The 24,537-nt window shown below is 36.4% G+C and overlaps 4 protein-coding genes across 4 annotated transcripts; all 4 read left to right on the top strand.

Annotated features, from left to right (window-relative positions):
* The first annotated feature begins 978 nt into the window (after window positions 1-978).
* LOC114353673 (pancreatic lipase-related protein 2-like) lies at window positions 979-4,129 on the top strand. The gene is made up of 5 exons (XM_028305742.1): window positions 979-1,377; window positions 1,918-2,066; window positions 2,268-2,600; window positions 3,555-3,993; window positions 4,072-4,129. The coding sequence occupies exons 1-5, from the start codon at window positions 1,145-1,147 to the stop codon at window positions 4,127-4,129; spliced, it is 1,212 nt and encodes a 403-aa protein (XP_028161543.1). The 5' UTR covers window positions 979-1,144.
* Window positions 4,130-4,512: 383 nt separating this feature from the next.
* On the top strand, window positions 4,513-9,454 carry LOC114353663 (pancreatic triacylglycerol lipase-like). Its single transcript, XM_028305732.1, has 6 exons — window positions 4,513-4,664; window positions 5,140-5,329; window positions 5,603-5,751; window positions 6,228-6,473; window positions 7,522-7,858; window positions 9,326-9,454. Exons 1-6 carry the CDS (start codon window positions 4,628-4,630, stop codon window positions 9,369-9,371), a joined length of 1,005 nt encoding a protein of 334 aa, XP_028161533.1. The 5' UTR covers window positions 4,513-4,627; the 3' UTR covers window positions 9,372-9,454.
* Window positions 9,455-9,981: 527 nt separating this feature from the next.
* Window positions 9,982-12,900, top strand: LOC114353680 (pancreatic lipase-related protein 2-like). The gene is made up of 6 exons (XM_028305750.1): window positions 9,982-10,069; window positions 10,347-10,536; window positions 10,620-10,768; window positions 11,099-11,344; window positions 11,743-12,079; window positions 12,777-12,900. Exons 1-6 carry the CDS (start codon window positions 10,033-10,035, stop codon window positions 12,820-12,822), a joined length of 1,005 nt encoding a protein of 334 aa, XP_028161551.1. The 5' UTR covers window positions 9,982-10,032; the 3' UTR covers window positions 12,823-12,900.
* Window positions 12,901-15,358: 2,458 nt separating this feature from the next.
* On the top strand, window positions 15,359-18,260 carry LOC114353682 (pancreatic triacylglycerol lipase-like). The gene is made up of 6 exons (XM_028305752.1): window positions 15,359-15,435; window positions 15,795-15,981; window positions 16,351-16,499; window positions 16,980-17,225; window positions 17,516-17,852; window positions 18,151-18,260. The coding sequence occupies exons 1-6, from the start codon at window positions 15,399-15,401 to the stop codon at window positions 18,194-18,196; spliced, it is 1,002 nt and encodes a 333-aa protein (XP_028161553.1). The 5' UTR covers window positions 15,359-15,398; the 3' UTR covers window positions 18,197-18,260.
* Window positions 18,261-24,537: the final 6,277 nt, after the last annotated feature.

Here is a 24,537-nt window from a genome sequence, read left to right as displayed (position 1 = left end):
AATTTATCTTCCGAAATCCAACATATTGAGCAAGGGAATAAAAGAAATGAACTTTCCGGTATAATTTTTAAAGTATTTTTATTGAAAAATTGCAATATTAAATCGACTCCAGAGACTTTTAAGAGACCATTTCGATTGTATATTATGAAATGAATTTATTATGTCAACTCATGTGCTTTGTTGGCCTGTAACTTATGGACAAAATACGATTTAGGTACTTAAATTATTAATTCCTAATCCGATTAGAATTAAAATTAATATTTGTATGTCATTATTTAGGTATAAACACAGGTTAATGCGAATGTTTTGGTTTGACTTTGTATACTGTACGTATCAAAGAAAAACGTCAATCGGATTACATGATGATTAACGTTATCTATTGAAATATAAAAACAATGCCCACTTTTATTAACATCTATAATATTTAGGTATTTTAAAATTGCTATAGGTACTCAAGATGAGATACTAGATTGAGTTTGATTTTGGTAAGTATGTAATGACAACCTTTTCTGTAGTGTGGCCTTGGGGGAGTTCTTTGTCCAGCAGTGGACGTCTTTCGGCTGAAACGAACGAACGAAAAAACCAACCACAAGCTTGCAACATTTGACAACATTGAACTGTGTCAATAGCTTTAGTTTTAATGTCGAATAACCTCGTCCCGATTTACTACTTGAATTTAAGTTGAAATATACTGATATGGCAATTTCCATAATTTTTAGTACTATACTCATACATAATTTTAATAACTTTTCGTTTAGTTTCCTTTCAAGTTGAGCATGTCGTAATTTGCATTTATTGAGATAGCGTAGCATAAATAAAGCCATAAAGTTTAACGAGTGATTACGCTAAAGAGCACAATGCTCATAGTTCTGGTGGTTTTGGTTGTATCCACAGGTAAAAATATTTAGTAAAAATAGTTTGAGTAATTTATTGCTTCTACTATGTGGCTTGTAGCAACTGAGGTAGTGAAAAGAGATGACATTTTCATCGTATCGCTGGTTTTACCTGCCTTCAGAATCATGAAATCACTTTGGCTAGTTTAAGATTTTATTTTATTTTGTGTAACCCTTCCGGAAATCTAGGACCTTTGTATCAAGAAAGTTCAAAACCAGTAAACCACAGAGGCTTGTATGTATATTATGTAATGTACCTAAACATTTTGTTTGTTTCATATTTTCATACAGCGCACATCAATTTGGCGTTCTTTCTCGAAGAGGAGGACACAGAAAACGAAAAGACCTACCCGAGGTTCATTTACTTTCCTGATGGTGATGGCAACTTAGTCAAAGTTGATTTGGAAGCTAAGCCTGAACATGAACTCCTGCGGGAATGCGAAAAAGATCCCCATGTTGGGAACCTGTACCTGCTTTATACTTGGTAAACACCTCATCATCGTCATTTCAGCCATTGGACGTCCACTGTTGGACAAAGGGCTCTTCCAAGGATTTCCATAACGACTGGTCTTGCGCTTCCCGCAATTACATAATCATTAGTAACTATAACGAGTATTTCTTTTTGCGATTTATTGACCAAAACATAATAATAATATGATGCAAATTGTTCCAGTTGTTGTTTTGTGAATTTTGCAATTTTGTTACATTTGTTCTTTTGCTATATTTTGTTACCAAGAGTTTGAAGGGGAGTAAAATAGAAAATGGAAATTGTAGAACCCCATTTCATAAGTTAGGGGTACGTAAAATCATATTAATGCTTTTGATAAGGTATAAAGAGGATAGTTAAAATTTTATGACTGCGAGAATTCTGTGATAGACATTTAATGAACTGGTTCATGCTTGAAACTTTTGCCAAGTCTACCTTTCTTGGGATTAATTTCTACTTATCTTAATTAAGAAAACTGTGATACTACTAATAATGAAAATTATAATAATAGTAACAACTCTTGTATAATTTTTACAGTAATAACAATAAAACAGCCCAGATATTAGTCATGAATAATGCATCTTCGATCAAAAAATCGAACTACAACCCATCTGTTCCTTCCGTGGTGATCGTTCATGGATACATTACCAACAGGAATTCTATGATCAACATGGTACTCAGAGACGGTTAGTAATAAATGTATTAAAATTGATAATATTCTAAAAAAGATCAAGTTTGGTGTTAGTCATTTTTTATTGTTAAGGGCTTGTTTTTCAACCGTCAGATATATTTTAACTGAAGAATAAACTTGTCATTTTCACATATTTCCCATACTGAAACAATCAAATTGCCGTCTTATTAATCCACATTAGAAAAATATTTTTCAGCGTTTCTGGGACGGAGCGATGTCAACGTTATCGTCTTGGACTGGAGTCGCTATGCATATTCTTTATACACCACCGCAGTCCGAGTCATCCCATTCCTTGGTCGTGGCTTGGCATATTTCCTCAGATTCCTCATCAGCACCACTGGTGGAAGCTTGAACAACGTCCATCTGGTTGGATTCAGTCTTGGTGCTCACTTGGTAGGTAATGCTGGCAGGGAGCTGTATGGAGAAATAGCCCGTATCACAGGTAATAATAGGGTAATTGACATACTTTTTTGGGCCGTCAAAACGAGACTCTCCCGGTGTTTTATGGCAGAGGATTATGACGTCAAAAGTTTGCTATGCTAACTTACTATTTATAGATTGCAAAGCTGCTAAAAATAAATTAACAACAACAACTCACCTTTCAAGGATAGACCTAGGTAGAGATTGAAGTTTCTTAAAGAAGTTGTTTCTTGGTTAAGAGCGTTTACGCCGTTTGGCGCAAAAACAGTACTTTTTCAACTCGTTACAATCATTAACCAGTAATACTACAAATATGTTATAGGCATAAATAGTTAGGCAATTTCGTCGTCTAAATAGTTAATTGAGAAAATATTGCGATTAGTTTAGCATTTAAGAATTCTATCAAGATAAGTCCACACAGGTTTTGTAAATTTCCACTTTAGCGTCAGTTTACAAGCTGAAATTTTCATAAAAATACTGTGAAAACGATTTAACAAACATTTATATCCTATAGCATAGATCCTTAGGCAAATAGTTATCTGAGAAATTTTTTAGATTTAAGCATTTTACAATAAGAAATCACAAATTAAAAGAACGTGAAATACCCAAAAATCAAAGTGATTTTTTCACCAATATTCTTCCTTTATTCAACACAAAAATAGCTTAATATAATAGAAGAATATCTTATCTAAAATATTTACTTTGAAATTTAAAATAATTCATTGTATTTTTTTTTCTATGAGTATTTGAAAAGTACTTGTATAAAATATTCTCAAAATAGTAAAAAACCTTTGATAATTTACTATTTGATAAAGAATTTACGTATTTATTATTGATTAGGACTAATGTATACCATTATTTATAATTATGGAGTCGGTGTTGGAAGATTTGAAGATTTTATAGTTTCCTTGAGCTGTCACTTGACAGCCTGGCACACTTTTACGATGGTGGATCAAAGTATTTTGGTTTGACTATAGAGCGTGAGAACACGCACACAGTCATAATTATTTTAGTGTGAATAAAACTAGCATCGAAATTACCTAAACTTGACATGCCACGCTAGACGTAAACGCTCTTAATGGTGCCAACTTTGTTTATATCCAAAGATCTCAACATTTTCCTTTCAAGCCCAATGCAGGCTTAATAAATGTTAATAATGTTACAGCGCTTGACCCAGCTGGACCTCTATGGACCAAAAACGCGCAAAGGATTAACCGTTACGATGCTGTATATGTCGAAGCTATCCACACTTGCGGTGGCAGCACTGGCCTAGGCCTAGGCTTGCCTATCGCTCAGGCTGACTTCTTCCCCAATGGTGGCGTCTCACAGCCTGGTTGCCATGACCCTGTCTGTGACCATACCCGAGCCTGGCAGCTGTTTGCCGCAACTGTCACTTACGACCATTTGACTGCCAACCGATGCAAATGTCGTAGTCAAATACATATTAACAAGTGCTGTGGTACTACAATGAAAATGGGAAATGATGATCTTAACAAGCACGGGTGCGACTCAATAATAATCAAAGTATATTAATTTCAATAGTGTTTATGGATATTCATCATTTGTTTTCATCATTTCAGAGTTGGTTACTACCGCGTAGACACAGCAATGAGTTATCCATACAATGAAACGTACTAACTTACTTCACATTAATCTTCCAAAAAAAACTAAATTATCTAGAATACCTATGCAAATAAATTAAAATCATTAACAACACTCGAGTCATTGATTTCATTTTAATTATATCGATCAATTAACATTTTCCGCACGATTTATTTATAATCCAACAGATTTTTACCACAATCTTAATTATGATGATAGCGGCCATCCACCTGCACTGCAGCTGAATCCTATCTATGAAATAGACAGAAGAAATCAACTTACTCGTAATTAAACCTAACTTTTTAAACTAATAGAGCCTTTTGCTTAATGAAGTAGTCACACATACATAACATATTTTAAATTTCTTGTTCATATGACAACAAAGGTATGCTTTTTTTGTTTTCTGATTTTTATTATCTAATTAAAAGCATAATCATTGTGATGATAGCGTTGATGGATGGCTCAAAGAAATTAATATAAATAGGAAGTTCGAATTCGGATTGAGTTAATCGTGTTAATCCGCGGACAGGCACGATGCATTCATTGCTGATCCTTTTGGTCGCTTCAACAGGTAAGTTATATAAAAACTTTAGTTTTGATAAATTAAGCAATTTATATGAGCAAATTTGGGTATAATATACTGTTTTCCTTTTCTTTTTGTTGCCAAAATAAGTAACGTGATTTTAAGGCTGGGTTGCACCATCTTATTTTAACTTTAACAAACGTCAAAAATCTGTCAAACTCCATACAAAATACACCGGTTATCGTTATAGTTACGGTCAAAGTTAGGTGGCGCAACCCAGCCTTTGTCCTTTCTAATTAATTAGTATACTACTGTCAATTTTTCATTAATTATTGTGGTAGACGTTTACGATTGGAATAAAATAATAGAATTTGTCACCACAAATCTTAAAGCATGAATTAGGCATTCCGCCGCTTGGGTCTCATCTTTACATTCAAGTTAAAGTTATCATCAACGAATTTTGTGATTAGATTTGTAACCATAACTTTATTGTGCTCTCCATACTAACCTATTACATCAACAGCATATATCGCTTCGGCGTTACCGCTGGAGAATGACGTCACCGGTGTCGAGAAGACCTACCCTCGATTCATCGAGTTCCCAGATGGCGATGGCAACTTGCACACCGTAGATCTGGAAGCAGAACCCGACTGGGAGCTTCTGGCTGAAATCGAAAGGAATCCTGCAAACAACCAATACTTTTTATACACCAGGTAATATAACTATCAATACCTTTCAACTGTTCTAAAATACAATAAATATTGAAGTGAAAATAACCGAACGGTGAAGATTTCGGACTAGTCGACTCGAGATCCAAGGAACGCTGGTTCGAACCCTGCCACCGCTGGACTATGGTGGTGAACCCACTTCTAAGCGTATTTAGATTAGTACGAGGAGTTTTCGGGGCTACATTAAATAAATAAAAAAATGAATTTCGAAAATCTGTAAGTAATTCTGCAACTCCTCATTTTTATTTGTGTTTACAGGCGCAATAGTAATTCAGCTCAGGCCTTGATCATGAACGATGCCAACTCCATCCGCAACTCCAACTACAACCCCAATGTCCCCACGGTCGTGATCTCCCACGGCTGGCTCAGCAAACAAAGCACCAGCATCAATCCTGCTATCAGAGATGGTACGTGTAACACCTACTCTCCAAGACAATTGATACTTAGCTAATTCTCTTTTCTTCCATCCTAGTTTGGTTTAAGTAATCCAGGAATTAAGGCTTATAACAAAAGTTCTTATCATGAGATCGGTCAAGATATTTTAATAGTATTTTTAATTCTATTCTCGAAATTTTACTAATTTTGGCTCGGCATTTCTGTCTTTAAAATGCCAAAAAAAAAAATTGGATTAATGGACATTGAAACTCGACCAGATCAATAGCATCAAACTAGTCCACCAGATTCTTTTTTATAATAATAAATTCATGGCCTATATTGAAAACTTCTTTCACATCATTAATGATTCTTACCAGTGAGAGTTTTTATATAAGTGTCTGTTAATCTGCTATTCTTAATACAAGTTTTTAAAATGTACTGTATTCTAATATGGGTTTGGATTTAATTACAGATTTTTATAGTAATACTGTATTTGTATTTTTCATAGTTTACCTGAGAAGAAATGATGTCAATGTGATCGTTTTGGACTGGAGACGCCTCGCCATTTCCGACTACATCACCGCCGTGCGTGGTGTGCCTGGTGTTGGTCGAGGCCTGGGACAGTACATCAATTTCCTGCTCAGCACCGTTGGTGGCAACTTGAACAACTTCCACCTCATCGGGTTCAGTCTTGGCGCTCATGTGGTCGGTAATGCTGGCAGGGAGCTTGGAGGAAGGGTTGCCCGTGTTACTGGTTGGTACCTACCTATCTGGGGGCACGGCAGTGCCCCCACCAAGTCGAGCAAAAAAGCGGCACGGCCGTACCATCCTTTTCTCGAAGCAATTCAGGCCATTTTCGACCGCCTGTAACTTCGTTGTGGATAAAACTACAAGGCTGAATTTTCATTAGCTATGCAGGCATTGTAAAGACACGGTATATTTAAAATTTCATTCAATTTGAACCAGTAGTTTAAGAATTATAACGGGTCAAAGTTACTTAATTTTGTCACTCACTGACTCACTGACTCACTGATTGACTCACCGATCATCAAAATTCTAAGGCACTTCTGGCAGACCTAGAAGCTTCAAATTTGGAATATAAGTAGTGTTTGGTGTATGAATCAAGGAAAAACTTAAATATTTGGGAGCACGGTAGTGCAACCGCCAAGTCGAGTAATTTTTTTCAATTTCGGTCCAGTTTTCTATATACATAACTGCTGTCTACAAACTACAAAAAGAAATGAGATTTGGGGGCACGGTAGTGCAACCGCCAAGTCGAGTAAAATTTTTCAATTTCGGTCCAGTTTTCTATGTACATAACTGCTGTCTACAAAATACAAAAAGAAATGAGATCCCATCAAAAACAATACTTGTCAAAAAAACCAAGTCTCGCAACTCAGTTGTTCTACGGTAAAAAGTTGTGAGATCCATGTAATACCAAGTCCAGGCCAGGAAATCTTTAACGTTTTACATAAATATATTGACTTGGCCATCGCATGAAAACACGTGTAAATTAAATTATTTAGTGCGATGGCCACTTTGTCCACATGTTTAAGTAGGGTTATCTAAAGTAAAATCATTATCTAATTGAAAATGTAGTTGACATACCTACCTAATACTATTTTACACCAAGAACCACATGTTTTACCTATATAATACACACGTAGAGGAATGGAAATCCTTGCCAAGATCCTGACTTCATATAAATCCAACTCCTTCAATTCACGAGTGAATAGGAGTCATATTCTGGATCATACGAGTAGATGCACGTTTAAAACAATCTGATCACTGATTTTTTACAGGTCTTGACCCTGCTGGTCCTATGTGGCACTACAACTCGAACAGAATCAACCGCAACGACGGCATCTACGTCGAAGCCATCCACACTGACGGTGGCATCTACGGTTTGGGCATCGGGTCTGCTGTGGCTGACGCTGACTTCTTCCCCAACGGTGGTTTCAACCAGCCTGGCTGCATTACCGACATTTGCGACCACAACCGTGCCTGGGAACTGTTCGCGGCTACGGTCACCCACAACCACTTGCAGGGAAACCAGTGTGACAGCATGACTCAAGTCACTCTGAATCGTTGCCGCGGTGCTACTCTTCACATGGGAAATGATAACTTGAGGAAAACTGGGTAAGCATATTTTTTACATGTAGGAAGAAAACCACCGATTTATGGTTAAAGGAGAATAATGTGTATATTTTTTTGAGGGCACTACATATTTTTGGTACAATTGGTAGTTCGAAAACAAGTATAAGCAGTTTACTATGAAGTTGATAAATTAATGCGTGGTAATTATTAGTGTTCATTTCGTTTCAATCTCTATATTTTTTATCATGCAATTGTTTGATTTTCTAATAAATTGACTCTAGGAATTTTCCTGAGTCGTATTTGATTGTAAATAATGTACTGTCCAAAAGATAGCATAATACTTTTACGCAATCTTTCAAATACCGTTGAACAATCTTTATTAAGATAATCATACAATAAGTATTATTGAAATACGCAGCTTTATTAAGCCTACAATTGACTGGTTATTGAATCAACGTTTTCCAAGTGGCAATTTTTCATCGCCAATGGGTAGCGGTTCTGGCGACAGTTTGGTGCAATGGTGTCATGGATTACCTGGTTTTGTACCCTTCAACGGCCAAGGCACACAACATTAACTATAATAATAAAGAAATCGCAGTAAGGAACCATAGACTTGGCACGACTTTGTCTAGATTTCATTACTTTTTAGAGATAAACAAGCAGCTCCATCGAGACTTGGCTAGTTTTTTACAGAATGTTTTTGGTGGGATTTCACTTCTTTTTGTAGAAAGTGGCAAAATTATTTAACGTCGTCGTTTTATCGACATTTTTTACGATATTAAACACATAAACTCAACGACCTTTAAAATGGACAACGAATCAGAATTGTTTTAACCTTAGCGAACCTTACAATATAATAAACGAAATCAACGAAATGCAAATTACACAACATTCAACTTAATCGACGGGGGGCTCTAGAAAGGAAAAAAATCTGGACACCGCTTGCTAGTGCTAGCGCCATCTAGCGGTGAGCGATACAGGCGAATACCACGGTGCCGGAGTAGTATTTATTATGAATGTGGTGTTACTCCAGATCTTCGATTTTCCTAGTTTTTATAGTTTTCCCTTTATGTGGCCATTAAACCCTAACTCTGTACCAAATTTCAGCTCTCTGAGTTTATGGGAAGTACTAGTTCTATTTTGATGATTATCAGTGAGTGAGTGTCGTAAATGCGAAACTTTGCTTTCGCTTAACTTCGGAACTAAATGACCAATAGACTTGAAATTTTGGATTTTAAGTACGTGATTATAGCTTACTAGATGACGAAAATTTCTGCGTTCTGGTCTTATCCAGAGGTTCTCAAATAGGGGCCTGAAAATGCGGCGAAATGGTTCCAGTAAAGGATGGTACGGCAGTGTTTGCTTCGCGCTCGACTTGGCGGGGGCACTGCCGTGCCCCCAGATAGCATAATACTTTTACGCACATGTTAATCTATTTTAACTAGAAGATTTTTAATCATTATACTACTACTTATAGAGATCCTAATTACATCCACCTCTTTGTTTCAGAAACGGTATCTTCCGCGTCAACACTGCCAGACGGTATCCCTTCTAAACGAAACAACATGTGATTATTTTTTGAAGATCTCTAATTTTTTAATGAAACCTAAGTATTCAAATAAAACATCAGAAGATGATCTTGTGTGTATGATTTTCTAACCCCTTCCCTTTTGATTTTGACTCATCTTTGATACATATGGAGGATAACATTTTGCTATCTTCTTGTTATAAAATGGCATCGGTAATAACTAGTCAGAATACGCAGTCTCAGAGCTCATCTACTAATAGGTACGATCTATTTCTCAAACATTATGCTTTGCCATTATAAAGTTAATGTATTTTATTATCAAATACGAGTAGTTCTTGTAGTAAGTAATTGTTTTCTTTTTATCAATATTATTGAAATTGATATGTATTTATCACACAGATTTTGTGCTGTAATCTGCATCCTTATAATGATCCTATAAGCATTCCTACATCTTAGCACAGTATTTGGTAAGAGTAAATATTTAATTTACTGTTCTATTCTCTACTCATCATAGTTCAAATTGCCTAGTTCAAAAACAAAATGTCTTTAGAATTATATCCAATTCCATGTTATTATCGTATTAAATGTATAATTATCATAGTTAAGATAGTGTTGATAATGGCATGAAAAACATATAAATAACAAGTCTGTATTGAGATACATATGTAAATCATCAAAACCAGGCACGATGTTTTCACCACTGCTTCTTTTGGTTGCTTCAACAGGTACGAGTTAAAGATCTTTTTCTAGAAATTATCGTGTTCTGTTATTTGTGGGAGCCACTAGTGCTAGAGATCCATTTGACCCAAGGGTATTTTTGGATCTCTGGTGTCTTCCATTTCTTCGTCCCTCAGTGGTCCCTGAAGAATTCCTTTATCAATGATCCCTGAAATTTGTCAGTCACGATTATTTTTCTTGTAAGTACTTACTATGTTGCCGAGTTCTCTAAACATCTTTATACTTTTTGATAATAGCATATATTATTTACGATTATACCAACAGCTTATATCGCTTCGGCGTTACCGCTGGAGAATGACGTCATCGGTGTTGAGAAGACCTACCCGCGTTTCATCGAGTTCCCAGACGGCGAGGGCAAGATGCATACCGTAGACCTAGAAGCAGAACCCGACTGGAAAATTCTGGATGAAATCACAAGGAACCCTGCGAACAACCGCTACTTTTTATTCACGAGGTATTTGTTTCATTTATAAAAAATCTATTTATACTATTTTTTCATTTGAATGAAAAATTGATTTTAAAATTCTTTATTTATAGGCGCAACAGTAACACAGCTCAGAGTTTGGTCATGAACGACCCGGAGTCTATCCGCAACTCGTATTACAACCCCAGAGTGCCCACCGTCGTGATCTCTCACGGATGGCTCAGCAGCCATAACACCGACATCAACCCTGTGATCAGAGACGGTACGTAAGACCTAAGGTTACACACACACACAATTCAAAGCTAAATTCATTTTCGTGCCCAAATCTTAATTTTGAGGCACAAAGACCATTTTTTCATGTGCCAATAAATATGGCCATCACATTTCATTTTTTGGCAGTCCACCAGATGATTAGAGAGTGATTTCCATTATTTCAAACTCTGGAATCATAGAAAAGATTTAGACGTTCGCACGTAAAAGCCGATGAATTCGTCTGCAACTCGTCTGATGGATCCCTATGGGCTCTGGGTTTCTTGCCAACCGACTATACTTATGCCTACAATATCTGATGCCTGTATTTCTATTTTTACAGCTTACCTAGCAAAGAGTGACGTCAACATCATCGTCCTGGACTGGAGACGCCTCGCCATTGCCGACTACATCACCGCCGTTCGTGGTGTCCCCGCTGTCGGTAGGGGTCTTGGACAGTTCATCAGTTTCCTGATCAACACCGCTGGAGGCAACTTGAACTACTTCCACCTCGTTGGATTCAGTCTTGGCGCCCACCTTGTCGGCAACGCTGGAAGGGAATTAGGTGGACGCGTTGCGCGTATCACTGGTTAGTATTATTAATATTTTAGTCAAGACGTGTTGCTAAAAGTTTGGTGCTATCGATATCCTGCCACGTAAAGCCACCACTTTTTAGGAGCTGCAATAGAATTTTCCCTAGATTTTCAGGGCAAAGACATGGATAATTTCAATTATGAATGACTCACTCACTCCTTTGCCAACTCAAATACAGGTTATTTATTGATTGCAAAGCTATTAAAAACAATTCCGCTAGGTGCGAAAAGTGTCGGTGTAATAGGCATTAACAGGGGTCAAGAATAAGTAGTTACAGTATTAAGTGAAGCATGTTTATTTAGCCAGCACTCGTAGTACACAAACTCTGCGTATATTGGAGCTAGGTCATCAATGTGAGTGTGGATACTAATTTCTATCTTTAATTTTAATCAGGTCTCGACCCCGCCGGTCCCCTATGGAACTACAACAGCAAACGCATCAACGAGAACGACGGTATCTACGTTGAAGCCATCCACACTGACGGTGGCCTCAACGGTCTGGGAATCGGTTCTGCTGTAGCCAACGCTGATTTCTTCCCCAACGGTGGTACCAACCAGCCTGGTTGTCTCACTGGCATTTGTGACCATAACCGTGCCTGGGAGCTCTTCGCTGCCACAGTCACCCATAACCATCTGATCGGTATGCAATGCAGCAACAACCTTCAAATCACCCTCAACACTTGCCGTGGTGATACTCTTTACATGGGCAACGATAATTTGAAGAAGACTGGGTAAGATAAGTCATATGCATCTACTTATTTTTCAAATGTAATTAACGATTTAAAAATTGTCTAAATTAATTAAATTAATTGTAAATTAAGACCGCCTAGTTGTACCTTGTGTTCCTTTTCTTTCTTTTCTTATCTTTGGTGTGCAATAAAGTGTATTTATTATTTATTATTATGTTTGTACGCTTTGGAGCTCACGGGTCAAAAGTGGCCCGGTCCTTTATAAGGCTTGCGTGGGGATACAGATCCAACACGTAGAGGCCGTTTTACGCGCAAAATAATCGACAAAAGTGAAAGTGGTGCACATACTGGATCTAGTCTCTGACTATATCATGGGATGTAGCCAGAGACCAGCCCCAGCCTGTGCACAGGAGCTATTGCAGTTATTGGAGAATGGACTAGGGTTATGGATGAAGGATGGATGGACTGGTTACTGGGCTATGGATGGAGACTACGGGTCACCTGCCTGGTTCATAGTCTCGGACTTATTATTATTATTATTGTGATTTGCATTAGATTAGTTTTTGAAATGTCCTTCAAAATAGTTTGGGGTATTATTATGTTAAGAACTTCAGTATTTACTTATCAGTATTGACGGTATTCGCTTTCAGTAAGAAGCGTACACTTCCATAGTGTTTACCTCCTTCCACCGTTACTAATATAATATTATGTGCTTTAATGTATTTATGTTTTGTTTCAGAAATGGTATGTTCCGCGTCAACACCCGCAGAAGGTATCCCTTCTAAATGAAACATGTGAATCTAAATGGATCTCTACTACCCTACGTCTACATTTATAACCAAATAAACCTCAATTTATATTTATTTGTATTATTTTTTGTTTACATCCTCTTCAAATCAACCGGTCTGAAGGAAATGAGGAACAATACTGAGTGATGTAATTATTGTTCAGTAACTCAACTCCAAATCTTTTGCTAAGCATACTGGCAATCTTAGTGAGCATAGGAAAATCTACAGTGTGTTTGGGATAGGGCTAGCGATAATTTAAGGCGATGTTGTGATGTCAATTTTATCGAAAAAAATGCCCCCATAATTTGGGCCCAACGCCCTTCTCTTGGAATTGGCTTTATTTTTAAAATTTATTTTTTATGTGACTCTGCATAAAAATTGTTTGTGTTATGGGCCCGTCTTACAGATAAATAAAAAATTGCATTTGTAAGCCAATAATTATTATTTGTCATTAAAAAGAACACAAAAATGAAAAAAAATGACCAATAAACTTAAAAAAAATTAAATGATTTTAGTTTTTGTCAAAAAATCAGGTTTTACGGGCACATAAGAAATAAATAATCATGGATGGACTTAAACTAAACTTTAGAAATATTATCTTGTAACTATCTCTTCATTTATTTGTTACTTTTGGGCACTCGTTGTCTTTTTTCTTAGTTACTATAAAAATTTTGTTTAGAAGTGATATTTGTAATGACTGTATTTGTGCCAAATAAATAGAAAAAAAATTGGCCCTCCTCTTGGAATGGGGGAGCTTAATTTTTTAGAGGTATTGGTTAGGGTAGGCACACATATGGAGGCATTTTTGTCGATAAAATTGACATAATAACATCGCCTTAAATTATCGCCTGCCCTATCCCAAACACACTGTATATGTATAAAACCATACTGTCTAAGTTAGAGTACATGGTCAAATAGGTCAATCAATCAAGATAATCAAATAACATGTTTTACGTGTAAAACTAGAATACTGTGACTCTTAAGTAGTCAGTGTCTCCCTACAGCTTGCCTGCCTATAAATCACAACCAGTGAAGCCAGGAAATTAATTAATCATATGAAAGTATAAGACAAATTAGAAGTTTCATGCATAGAGATCATAGAGATAGCTTTTTCACAACTAACATGTTAGTGCCGTGCAGCCGATCCGGAAGATATCAAATATTAATAAGGCAGAATCGCAACACCTTAACTTTAGCCGTAACTATAACTTATCCCGATTTTTCGTATGGAGTTTGACAGATTTTTGAAGTAAAGCAAGATGGTGCAACCCAGCAAGGTCAAGATTTTGCTATGCTTTTGCTTTGCTATTAATCTAGGCGTTTTGATCATCAGGAAGCAATATCTTCCAGACAACCTGATTAGCACGCAGTCGTTAGAAAACTAAAAGGCATATTCATCTAAGTACATTAAAAATGGCGTTTCTCTTCTTTGTGTGCTTTTGTAAGCTTTTATGCACAATAAAATAAACAAATATCAGTAGGTAATGTAAAAGCCAGTATGTCCTGTTACATCTGGTTTCTCCAGTTCACCTTAAGAAGAACCAGTTTTGTCTAAGGCTGGGTCGCACCATCTTACTTTATCTAACGTCAAAAATCTATCAAACTCCATACAAAAAAAACACCGGTTATCGCTATAGTTACCGTTAAGCCAAAGTTATGTGGTGCAACTCTACCTAAGCCTAATCGATGTATCCTATCACATTGGGACCACCTGGGTTAGATCATTAATCACTAAATACGTATAACAATATTTTTGATAAATATAATTTGTTGATACGTCGACCAATGATGATAAGAGATATAAGGCAAGTTCCTATGGATACAAACTAGCTTACTCAGTTGACTATCTCAAAATAATAATTATTCCGGCTTGCAACTAAAGATAAGCTTATGCACTTATGCAACGTCACCGATAAATACATTAATATTATTACTCATGTCATAGACTTACGCCCATATTCACAAACGATGCTTGCTTAAGTGAAGCAGCAAATCGAACGCACAGCGTTGAATACCTAGAGCTCTGTGATTGGTTCATGTGTCACCCTGTGCGTCCACGCGCACTGTAAGACCTAATAGTAATGTTTGTGAATACGGGCGTTAATTTTTGTAAGCTTTTGTTTCCATTAAGTATAGTTGATGAATTTAATGATAGGATAATATAGTCCGAGAGCGGATAGTAAGATACCCTACCCTACATCAGTTGGTACTAAGATAAGCTCCATTTCACACGTTGAAAAATTGTGATAAGCTTGGAACAATTAATTAATAAACTCCGATTTGGCCGAAAGTACAAAAACGAATCTTTCATTTCTGTCATTTTACCTCATTTTATTTAGTCTGATTCTTACTATCCTCCAAAATTTCCATTCACCTTTGATAAAGTTCAATACAAAATAGTTGAACTTTGTTTCGCTGTGTTTTGATTTGTTTTCAATATACTGAAAACAATCTTAGAGGATTAAAGTAATCAATCTTCAATTAGATTGATGAGATAAAACCAAAGTAAAGCATAAATACGAGGTTGGATCATCGGATTCTAATGAACGTGTAGAATCACTGAGGACAACACAATGCGTGCGGGACTTTTATTGCTGGTTGCTTCTACAGGTTTGTTAATTTTACTATAATTAAATTTTAAAAAAAAATTTTTTGCAAAAACGTATTTTAGAATAAAGAATACAACGTGGAATGTATAATACTCGTATTAACTAGGTCTGTAATTACTCACGGCAACTGGCCAAATTGTAATCTAATGATTTAACTAAAAATTATCCCAACCCGTCTGACCAACGTTAGGAGTGTAGACCAAATCCTCCATTTACCTCTAGTAAATTAGAGAGGAGATTATTAGTTAACAGCTATGGGAAGATGTCCTGCTCTTTTACTTTCCAAAGGGCTGCAATAATTTGAGAAGACCATCAATAGATTGACAAAATTTACGAATTGACTATTTGTTTTTTGCGCAGCATACATCGCTTTAGCGGTGCCATTGGAGGATGTGGTCGGCGTGGAGAAGACTTACCCGCGTTTCATCGAGGTCCCTGATGGCGAGGGCAACATGCAGCCCGTAGACTTGGAGGCGGAGCCTGACTTTGAATTCCTGTCTGAACTTGAGAGGAACCCCAATAACAACGAGTACTTTTTGTACACAAGGTGATTGTTTTTTTTTTTTGTTTAGACGAATGTCTTCCTCCTGAAGAAAGTTTCGGAGTAAAGACCTTTAATATAACTGTTTTATTATGATCTAAGACTGAGACTTCGATTTTGGGAACAAACTAAAATTGGTTTCACTGCTATACTGTGCATTTATTCATACCACAGATTTCGATCTGATGTAGACAACTAGACACTCTGCACAAGGGCATCTCGCTTTCAAAAACACTTCATTTCTTAATGTTATTTAGCTCTTATCCTCAATTTCATTACTTTTATCCTCACATTCATTGGTTTAGGTGTAAATACAATTGGTTTAGGTGTAAGTGCAAACAAACAGACAGAACTTACTTTTTGTATCTTTTTCAGACGTAACCAGAATATAGCCCAGACTTTGACTTTGAACAATGCCAACTCCATCCGCAACTCGAACTACAACGCTAACGTGCCCACCGTCGTGATCGTCCACGGCTGGCTCAGTAACCGCCTTACTGAACCTAACCCGACAGTCAGGAGAGGTTTGTAGCCATTACTTCATTAATCTACGAGTGTTGAACGAATCTCTGAAAGTCTTAAGACTACGATAAAGGTTATGTAGAACAGAGCAAAGCAAAAAAGTAGCATCAAGCATCGACAAAATAAGAAGATACATTTACTCCTGCGCATCTAACTAATCTTGACTTCAATTGATACTCTCTTATGCACGACATCCGCATTTTTTTCGGTCACTTCTGTTTTCACGTCACTGCTGACGTTGCAGGTTACATTTAAATTACGTTAAAAAAATTAAAGATCTCTCCTCCTTGTTTTGCCGATGCCGATGATAAGAAATCCACTACCAACTAAGGTTACTTGCTAAGGCTGAGTTACACCACCTAACAGTAACTATAACAATAAAACCGATGATTTTGTTTGAAATTTGACAGATTTTTGACGTTTGTTAAGGTTAAAGTAGGAGAGGTGCAACTCAGCCTAAGATGAGTTTCGTTTAATTTCAGCTTACCTCGCGAAGAGTGACGTGAACGTAATCTCTGTGGACTGGAGACGTTTGGCTGCGTCCGACTACACTACCGCAGCTCGTGGTGTGCCTGCCATGGGTCGCGGTATTGGACAGTTCATCAGATTCTTGATCAATACCGCTGGGGGAGACTTGAGCAACTTCCACCTCGTTGGGTTCAGTTTGGGTGCTCACGCTGTCGGTAACGCTGGTAGGGAATTGGGAGGAAGAGTTGCACGTGTCACAGGTTTGTTATAGTACTTTTACCTATTTGAGAATTAACTGCAAAAGCATGACATATTTTTGACTATAATGATAATATGCCAACTGGTTCAAGCAGAGTAGAATATACCCACTCTTCCCACATGGATGTCGTTCAGGTCAACTCAAAGACAAAAATAAATATGCAATTTGGTCAGCATGTGGAATATAGACCAAATTCTCTATTTTCCTCTGGTAAATTAGAGAGGATCATGCTTCTACAGCGAAGGCTAAATTTATCAATCAACAGTGTCTTATTCAGGTGTTGCTTTACAGGTCTTGACCCTGCTGGTCCTCTATGGAACTACAGCAACAACAGGCTTAACAGCAACGACGGAGTATACGTCGAGGCCATCCACACCGACGGCGGTATCGGCGGTCTGGGCATCGGGTCTGCTATCGTCGACGTTGACTTCTTCCCCAACGGTGGAAACTCTCAACCTGGTTGCCTGACCAGCTATTGCAACCACATGCGTGCTTGGGAACTGTTTGCTGCCACCGTCACCCATAACCACTTGGTTGGAAACCAGTGTACTAGCACTCTGCAGATCACTGCTAACACCTGCCGTGGCGCTTCTCTCCATATGGGCAATGATGACTTAAGGAAGACTGGGTAAATACCTATATAATTTTCTCGCATTTCAATTTTTCAAAGTCAAGTAAAGTGCATGTTATTCATATAATAATTTGAGTTAGTTACACTGCCATAGCTGCTTAACTATCACACCGAAGTATCTACTAATTTGTAATTCCTAAAATGAGACACAAAGTTGTCTTTCGGGATAATAAATGCTCTTATTGCTATTATTCAGTCGATAATGATGTTATCACAGAGTAGTAGAGTAACTACGCCTGTTTCTAACTCCTTCCCATTAATAACCTAAATAATACATAATATCGTTTTCTTACAGACGCGGTATGTTCCGAGTTAACACTGGCAGAAGATACCCCTACTAAATGACTACATTCCAAGTTATGATGACTCTGTACATAATGTAAATAAATGAAAATCGACTGTTCATTGTTATTTATTTTCTGTTCAATTTTTATACAACTATGCACAATACAATGAACTCCACTGATTTATTACCGAGACGAAAAATTTCACCTTATTTTAATTTGTCTGCAAGCTGAAACTTGACAAATTACTACAAGCATAGTTGCCGCTTTAAAATAAGGGTTTTTTAATCAATGCTGTAAAATGATATTTCATTTTAAAAAGTAATTAAAACCAGATGAAACTATAGTAATTAAGAAAATTATCCTATAGCCCTTCGGCCAAAAATATTTCACTGTCTTCTCTTCGAATAATTACCCGAATTACTCAAATTTTACACAGAATATTATTAAAAACTTTAACCTCGTAAGACCGAAGAGTAAATTGTGTCGACTTCTAAGTATCGCCGAATGTGCTTTCAGAAGAACGAATAATTTGAAGTAGTAAACGCCGAGCACTTCGAGTAAAAAAAATTCTATGTTAGAGATTTTCTTTTGCATTCATATTTTCAGGGGCCCTATATGTATAATAGTGCATAGAGCTTATTTTAGATGAAAAATAATAAAAAAATGTTTTCTCTTAAAAGAACATTCGGTATTGCAGACTTTAAAAAGGAAAAGTAAATAAATTGTATTTTATACTTTAAAGTAAAACATAAATGTAACTTTCTTAATAAATTAATACTACATAAAGATACAATAATGATATTAATAAATGTAACTGAAAAGGAACAACGGTTTTAATTTTATTTAATGTTTCATAATTAGTACTTTTAAAAGTACTATCGGTTTTATAACATACACTAATGATAGGTTAAAATGTACAAGAAGTAAAGTGAATATTCATGTTAATTATAATATTTACTAAACTAAAAATCAGAACGTTCTCATGGTAAATTTTCTCAATCATATCATAATTTTAAAAGTCCAATACTCAATCCCATCTCAATAGAAAAAATATACAAAAATAAAACTTTCACCATCAAGACCGAATGTTCCTTGCAAAGAACTTTTATTTTCAAACGAAAAAAAATCTTACAAAACTACTTCAAATTGGGAAAAATAATTTTTTTGCTTGTTTAGCAGTATTTTAACTTAAATTATACTGGTCAGTTTTGCAATTAAACTACGTTTACGTGAAGAAAAAAAATTAATCGTACATCATGTCTTCTCGGACGAATTACCTTGTCAAAGAAAAATGATAATATGACAGTGACATTTTGTTTTTTTTATATAAATAAGTTCGGATACCTGATTTTGAATACTTTAAGCCATAGACTATCACTCTTTTTTTCGATAGGCGCGAATTTTCGAACTTAAATTTATCGCTAAAGTTTTAGTTCCTCTGAAGGCACATCCGGCGATACTTCGAAATCACCTCCGAAAATGTCTCGGCGTTACTGACTACAAAGTTTCAGTTCCTTCTGAGGCACATCCGGGCTTACGAGGTTAAATCTTATTTAACTTTAGTAAGTTTACGCTCGCCGTAAACCCTCGCTATAGACATAGCTACAAACAAAGAACTAAGTTTGAAATCTGGGTCCGTACCATAGTTTATTTCAGTTTAAAACATAACAGATGTTGGTATTCTTGAGTTGGAAGACAAAAACTTGGAGCTAGTGGCCACAAAGTCGTTGATTAAAGCTGAACTTTTTTCATTTCTTGTTTTAGCAAGTGGTTGGCATTGTAATGGACGTGACGTCATGATGCAGAAAATAGTAGAAGGATTGTTTTGATTCGGGCAAGAAATTGAATTTACGCCCCTATTCGCAAACATTACTATGAGGTCTCACAGTGCGCGTGGACGTACGAACCAATCACAGAGCTATATTCAACGCTGTGCGTTCTATTTGCTGCTTCACTTATCATCACTTATGCAAGCATCGTTTGTGAATACAGCCGTTAGTGAAGCACACTTTTCTCAGTACTTGCCAAATGTTTGTCTTATCGTGACTTTGTATAATTTGCTAAGCTGTAAATAAAGGAAAACAAGAAGGTATATAACATACTATTAGTCTACTTTAAGCTTGTAATGATGGAGACTAAGTAGCGGATTAACACACCTGCATAATTAATTATGCATTTACCGTCTATAGCTTTGGTTTTGGTTTTGGTTTTGGTTTAAGATAAGATAACTTGAGTGTCATTTCGTTATATTCATCATCATCATCATCATTTTAGCCATAGGACGTCCACTGCTGAACATAGGCCTCCCCCAATGATTTCCACAATGACCGGTTGGTGGCGGCCTGCATCCAGTGCCTTCTTGCTACCTTTATTAAATTGTGCCAAACCACGTCCGTCATTTGTTTTTCTTGCTTCTTAAATGATTCAATATAGTAGAGTAGTTCTTCTGCTTCAATTTATTTATATTGTGACGGGCAGCTGGGATTACGACACCCTTTCTGGATAATCTCAAACAGCGGTTGTTTATTTGACGCTTGCTCACTATTGCGGGAAAAACTACGGAACATCAAACCACACATTTTTGTGGCAAAATAGCACTTATCCCGACTACATAAGACCCACAGTGTTTAGTTTGATGTTCTCTGTACACAGCAAACAGATGAATCGAGGCACCCGTGAAATACAGATGCATCTGCACTTTGGTTGCAATAGACTTCGCTACGGTCCCATTTGTTTGTTTTTTGTCGGAGTGTTTCGCAGTTATTAGAATGTTCGGCCAGTGAAAAACGGAAAATCGTTCTATCAAACGTTGGGTTTTGATAGGAGTAAATTGTTTGTATTTAAGTCTCTTTATACGGCGTTTTTATGAGGTCTTTGGTCAACCTTGTGGTTGGACGTTTCAAGCTGCAAAATACCAATTTTAGAATTTACTTATGGAGCTATAGACATCCTAAAGCTGAAATGATAATTATGATGAAGACTTTCATCATTCTTGTGAATATAAAGCGAGGTTTTTCCGATAAAAAAGAATTTCAAAAAGTTTCAAAATAATACAGAAATTCTTCCATTATTTTTCTACTCATGAAAAAGATAGCTTTTGTACTAGATTTCTCTTGATTAAAATACGCACATGCACTAAATTAAAAAGCTCAAGTAATATCAAACGTGATCCATTATTTTTGACAAATAATATTCTCTCCTTTCAATACTGAATTCAGCTGTTTTTCCACCCTTCTAATACTTATAGTCAGAATGAAAAACATCGTGTCGCAGCCTTCAATTTGGAGCTGCCAAACTGATTATTATTTTTATATCACCCGAAGAGCGAATCGATACCGTTTAGTAAGTTCGCAGGCTGGGGCGCTCGCACCGGCTTCGTCGCGCGAATACGAATGTTCCCGTAATGAGAGCGTGAAAAACACTCGCTCCTCACAACTCCTAGCTGTAGTTCTAAGGTGGATTTACACGGGACGATAGTTCCTTTGTTTGTTGTAGACTAGGGGGCTTAGTGTGAGTTTACATCAAACTTATTCGATATCGGGAGGTAAAAACATTAAATGTATGACAGATTGTACAGCGACTCTAGCGGATACTTTCAAGAATTAAAATCTTCATAGATTTAGGTTTGATTTGGGTAGCTTGCCGAGAGACTAAGTATGTGTCAGAATGGAAAAATAGTTCAGAGATCTTTATTTTACTAGCTGTTGGCTACATTATTGCACATTAATTCAGAAGTGCTGAAACATACCTAGATACCAAAAATAAAACTACATTAGCAGACAGATTACCTATACTCGTATAAAAGAGACAAATGTTAATAGATTTGGGTTTTCCAAGATATTTTATAACCTGAATACTGGTGGACGCGCTCCAAGAAGTTCCAGCTCAGTGATAGTAGGTACAAGAAAAAACATTTATTAGGCATCACACTTTTTTGCGTAACGTACTTATCGTAGCGAAAATTTAATAAACCTACTTGATAACGTGAGGCGATTAGGATTAAGATGTAATCGTAAAAACAAAACAAATGCGTACAAAACAAACGTAAGGTGTAAACAGTCCCAAATAAGTGAGCATCGCGATATGATCACGCGATTGCAATCACTAACTCGGGGTTGGTAGAGATTATTTCGGCTCGCACCCCCGCAGTATCTAAAGTGATACTTTTCCGAATCGCTGTTTGATATTCTGATAACATTTTGTGAAATAATAAGAGATGTTACTGTTCGTGCGAGGAGACATCCATTTATCGTTTGGGACTCAGATGAAAATGTTTAACTGCCGATATGCGTGCCCAATAGCTATGACGTGTGTAATAAGCCCTTGTGTAAAATCCTCGTATATTCCACGCTCCGTCATTTGTTTTGCGGATTTGGAATCGAGCTTTGTCTTTGCGTTGTATTTTCTAGGTAACAAAGAGAGCCCTTTAAAAATAAACAGCGTAACATCCTAGAATGTGTATTTATTTATAAGCTGGTCTCTGAAAGTGATAAACAATAATAATACATTGTGCTCTATGCGCTGCTGCCCGTTCTCTGTTTGATGTGTGGACCCTAAGTCGCCTCTTACGACACCCGCGGGAAGAGTAGGGGTTGGTGACAAATGTATTCTACTACAGCGCTCTCTGAAAAACATCAATCTTTTAAACTGCGATCTCCAACCCGCCTGCCAAGCGTGGGGATTATGGCAAAACCCTCCACTATAGTGGAGGAGGCTCATAGTCCAGCAGTGGACTGTAAAGGGCTGTTGATGATGATGATGTGCTCTATGCTCTCATAGCATACCTACCTACGGCATTATTAATGGATTCATGTCGTTTCAGCCGAAGGACATATTTTACTGTCTAGCGCCCCCAAAAAGGTTTACAAACCTGATACCATGACTACATTTTGAATTAGAATCATCATCAAAATATACAATATTAAATAATAATGCTAATGATGATTTCTTACGACATTTGAATAAACGATGACATGATAATTTGAAACAATTCAACTCCTGCTTTTAGTTGGTGCCAATTTGGTTTAATAAATTCTATCAAATTATTTATAATATTGTTTTAAACTATGTAGGTACTTAATACAATATTTTTCATTCTTTCTAGTTACTCGTATAGTCTTTTATTATAGCTGGTACTTCGAGGTAGGATTTTGATATCATTAGGTGTACGTCATAAATTTTCAAACTACGTAACTATCTTGTTATTTAGAAACAGGAGCTCATTAAAGTTTGGAAGCCATTAAAAACAATAAACTAGGAGCAAATCTAGGTCATGAAAGAGCCTTTTTCTTTTACAACTCTATCGTATATTTCCAGAGTGAAAATTAAATGAGTTATCCGAGTATGCCTTTGGGAATACCTCCGGGCTACAGGGAAGCGATGAAATTATAGTGATGCAAACCTACAAGTTAGACTTGCGCTGCGGTTGGGTTTCGAATTGGTTTGATTTCTTTAAAATATTACATATCAAATATTAAAAATAAATTATTGATCAAATTGTTACTTGGAAAAGTTAATGACTTTATCTTTATGCGATAATGAACCAACAATCTAATTAATTTGCAATTCAACTATATGATTTTAACTAGAAAGTTCTAAGATAATTATACGAAAATATTACTGTTCTAAAACTAGCTGTATACATTACTTTNATAACTTTCTTATAAGTCGTAATATAAAGCTGAAATTAACAGGATAGCTTATACAAGGAACATTTTAATTTGTCCATTGTATGCCATGTTCCCTTGTTATAAGGGAATTGCGTAATCGGCCACGAAAGTAAGACTGTTAAAATAAATTAAATTTTTTGAAATCTCTCTTTTGCGCAAAGCCACATCATTTATATTTACTGTGGTTATAAAGGTGTACCAAGGGTACATGCTACACCTTTTTATTCGATTGTAAGAGTACTGGTTTACTTACAAATCCGTTTTATCTGATTTTCGAAATCATTTAATTACACTGGTGTTTATTATTCAAATCAATGACTAATGCTTGAACTAATTTGGACATATCAAGGTCTATCATTGGTATTTTTTTCAAACTTCTGCGTTGAGCCATTTACGAGATCTGGGACATCACAAAACATTACCCCAGCAAAATTCTGAATAACTTGAGAACCGGAACACGAACAAATTTTGCTATTCGTGGACAAATTACTACGCAACAAAAGCTATCTATCCATGTATTTGGTTCCGGGATAGAACGACTTTCAAAAAAAAATTTTGCCAGGGTAATGTTTCAAACATTACCCCAGCAAAATCTGTAAAACTGTAATTTGAACGAATTTTGCTATTAGTGGACAAATTTCTGCTCACGATGGACTAATTATCTGCTATACTCTCGACTCTCTAAAGCACAACATTTATAAAAATTTTGCTGCGGTAATGCACTCA

This window comes from Ostrinia furnacalis, unplaced genomic scaffold, assembly GCF_004193835.3.
Source record: "Ostrinia furnacalis isolate ACB-3 unplaced genomic scaffold, ASM419383v2 OfSCF1780, whole genome shotgun sequence".
Classification (NCBI taxonomy): Eukaryota; Metazoa; Arthropoda; class Insecta; order Lepidoptera; family Crambidae; genus Ostrinia; species Ostrinia furnacalis.
The sequence above is the reverse complement of the archived record's forward strand: the minus strand, read 5'-3'. Positions and strand labels throughout refer to the sequence as shown.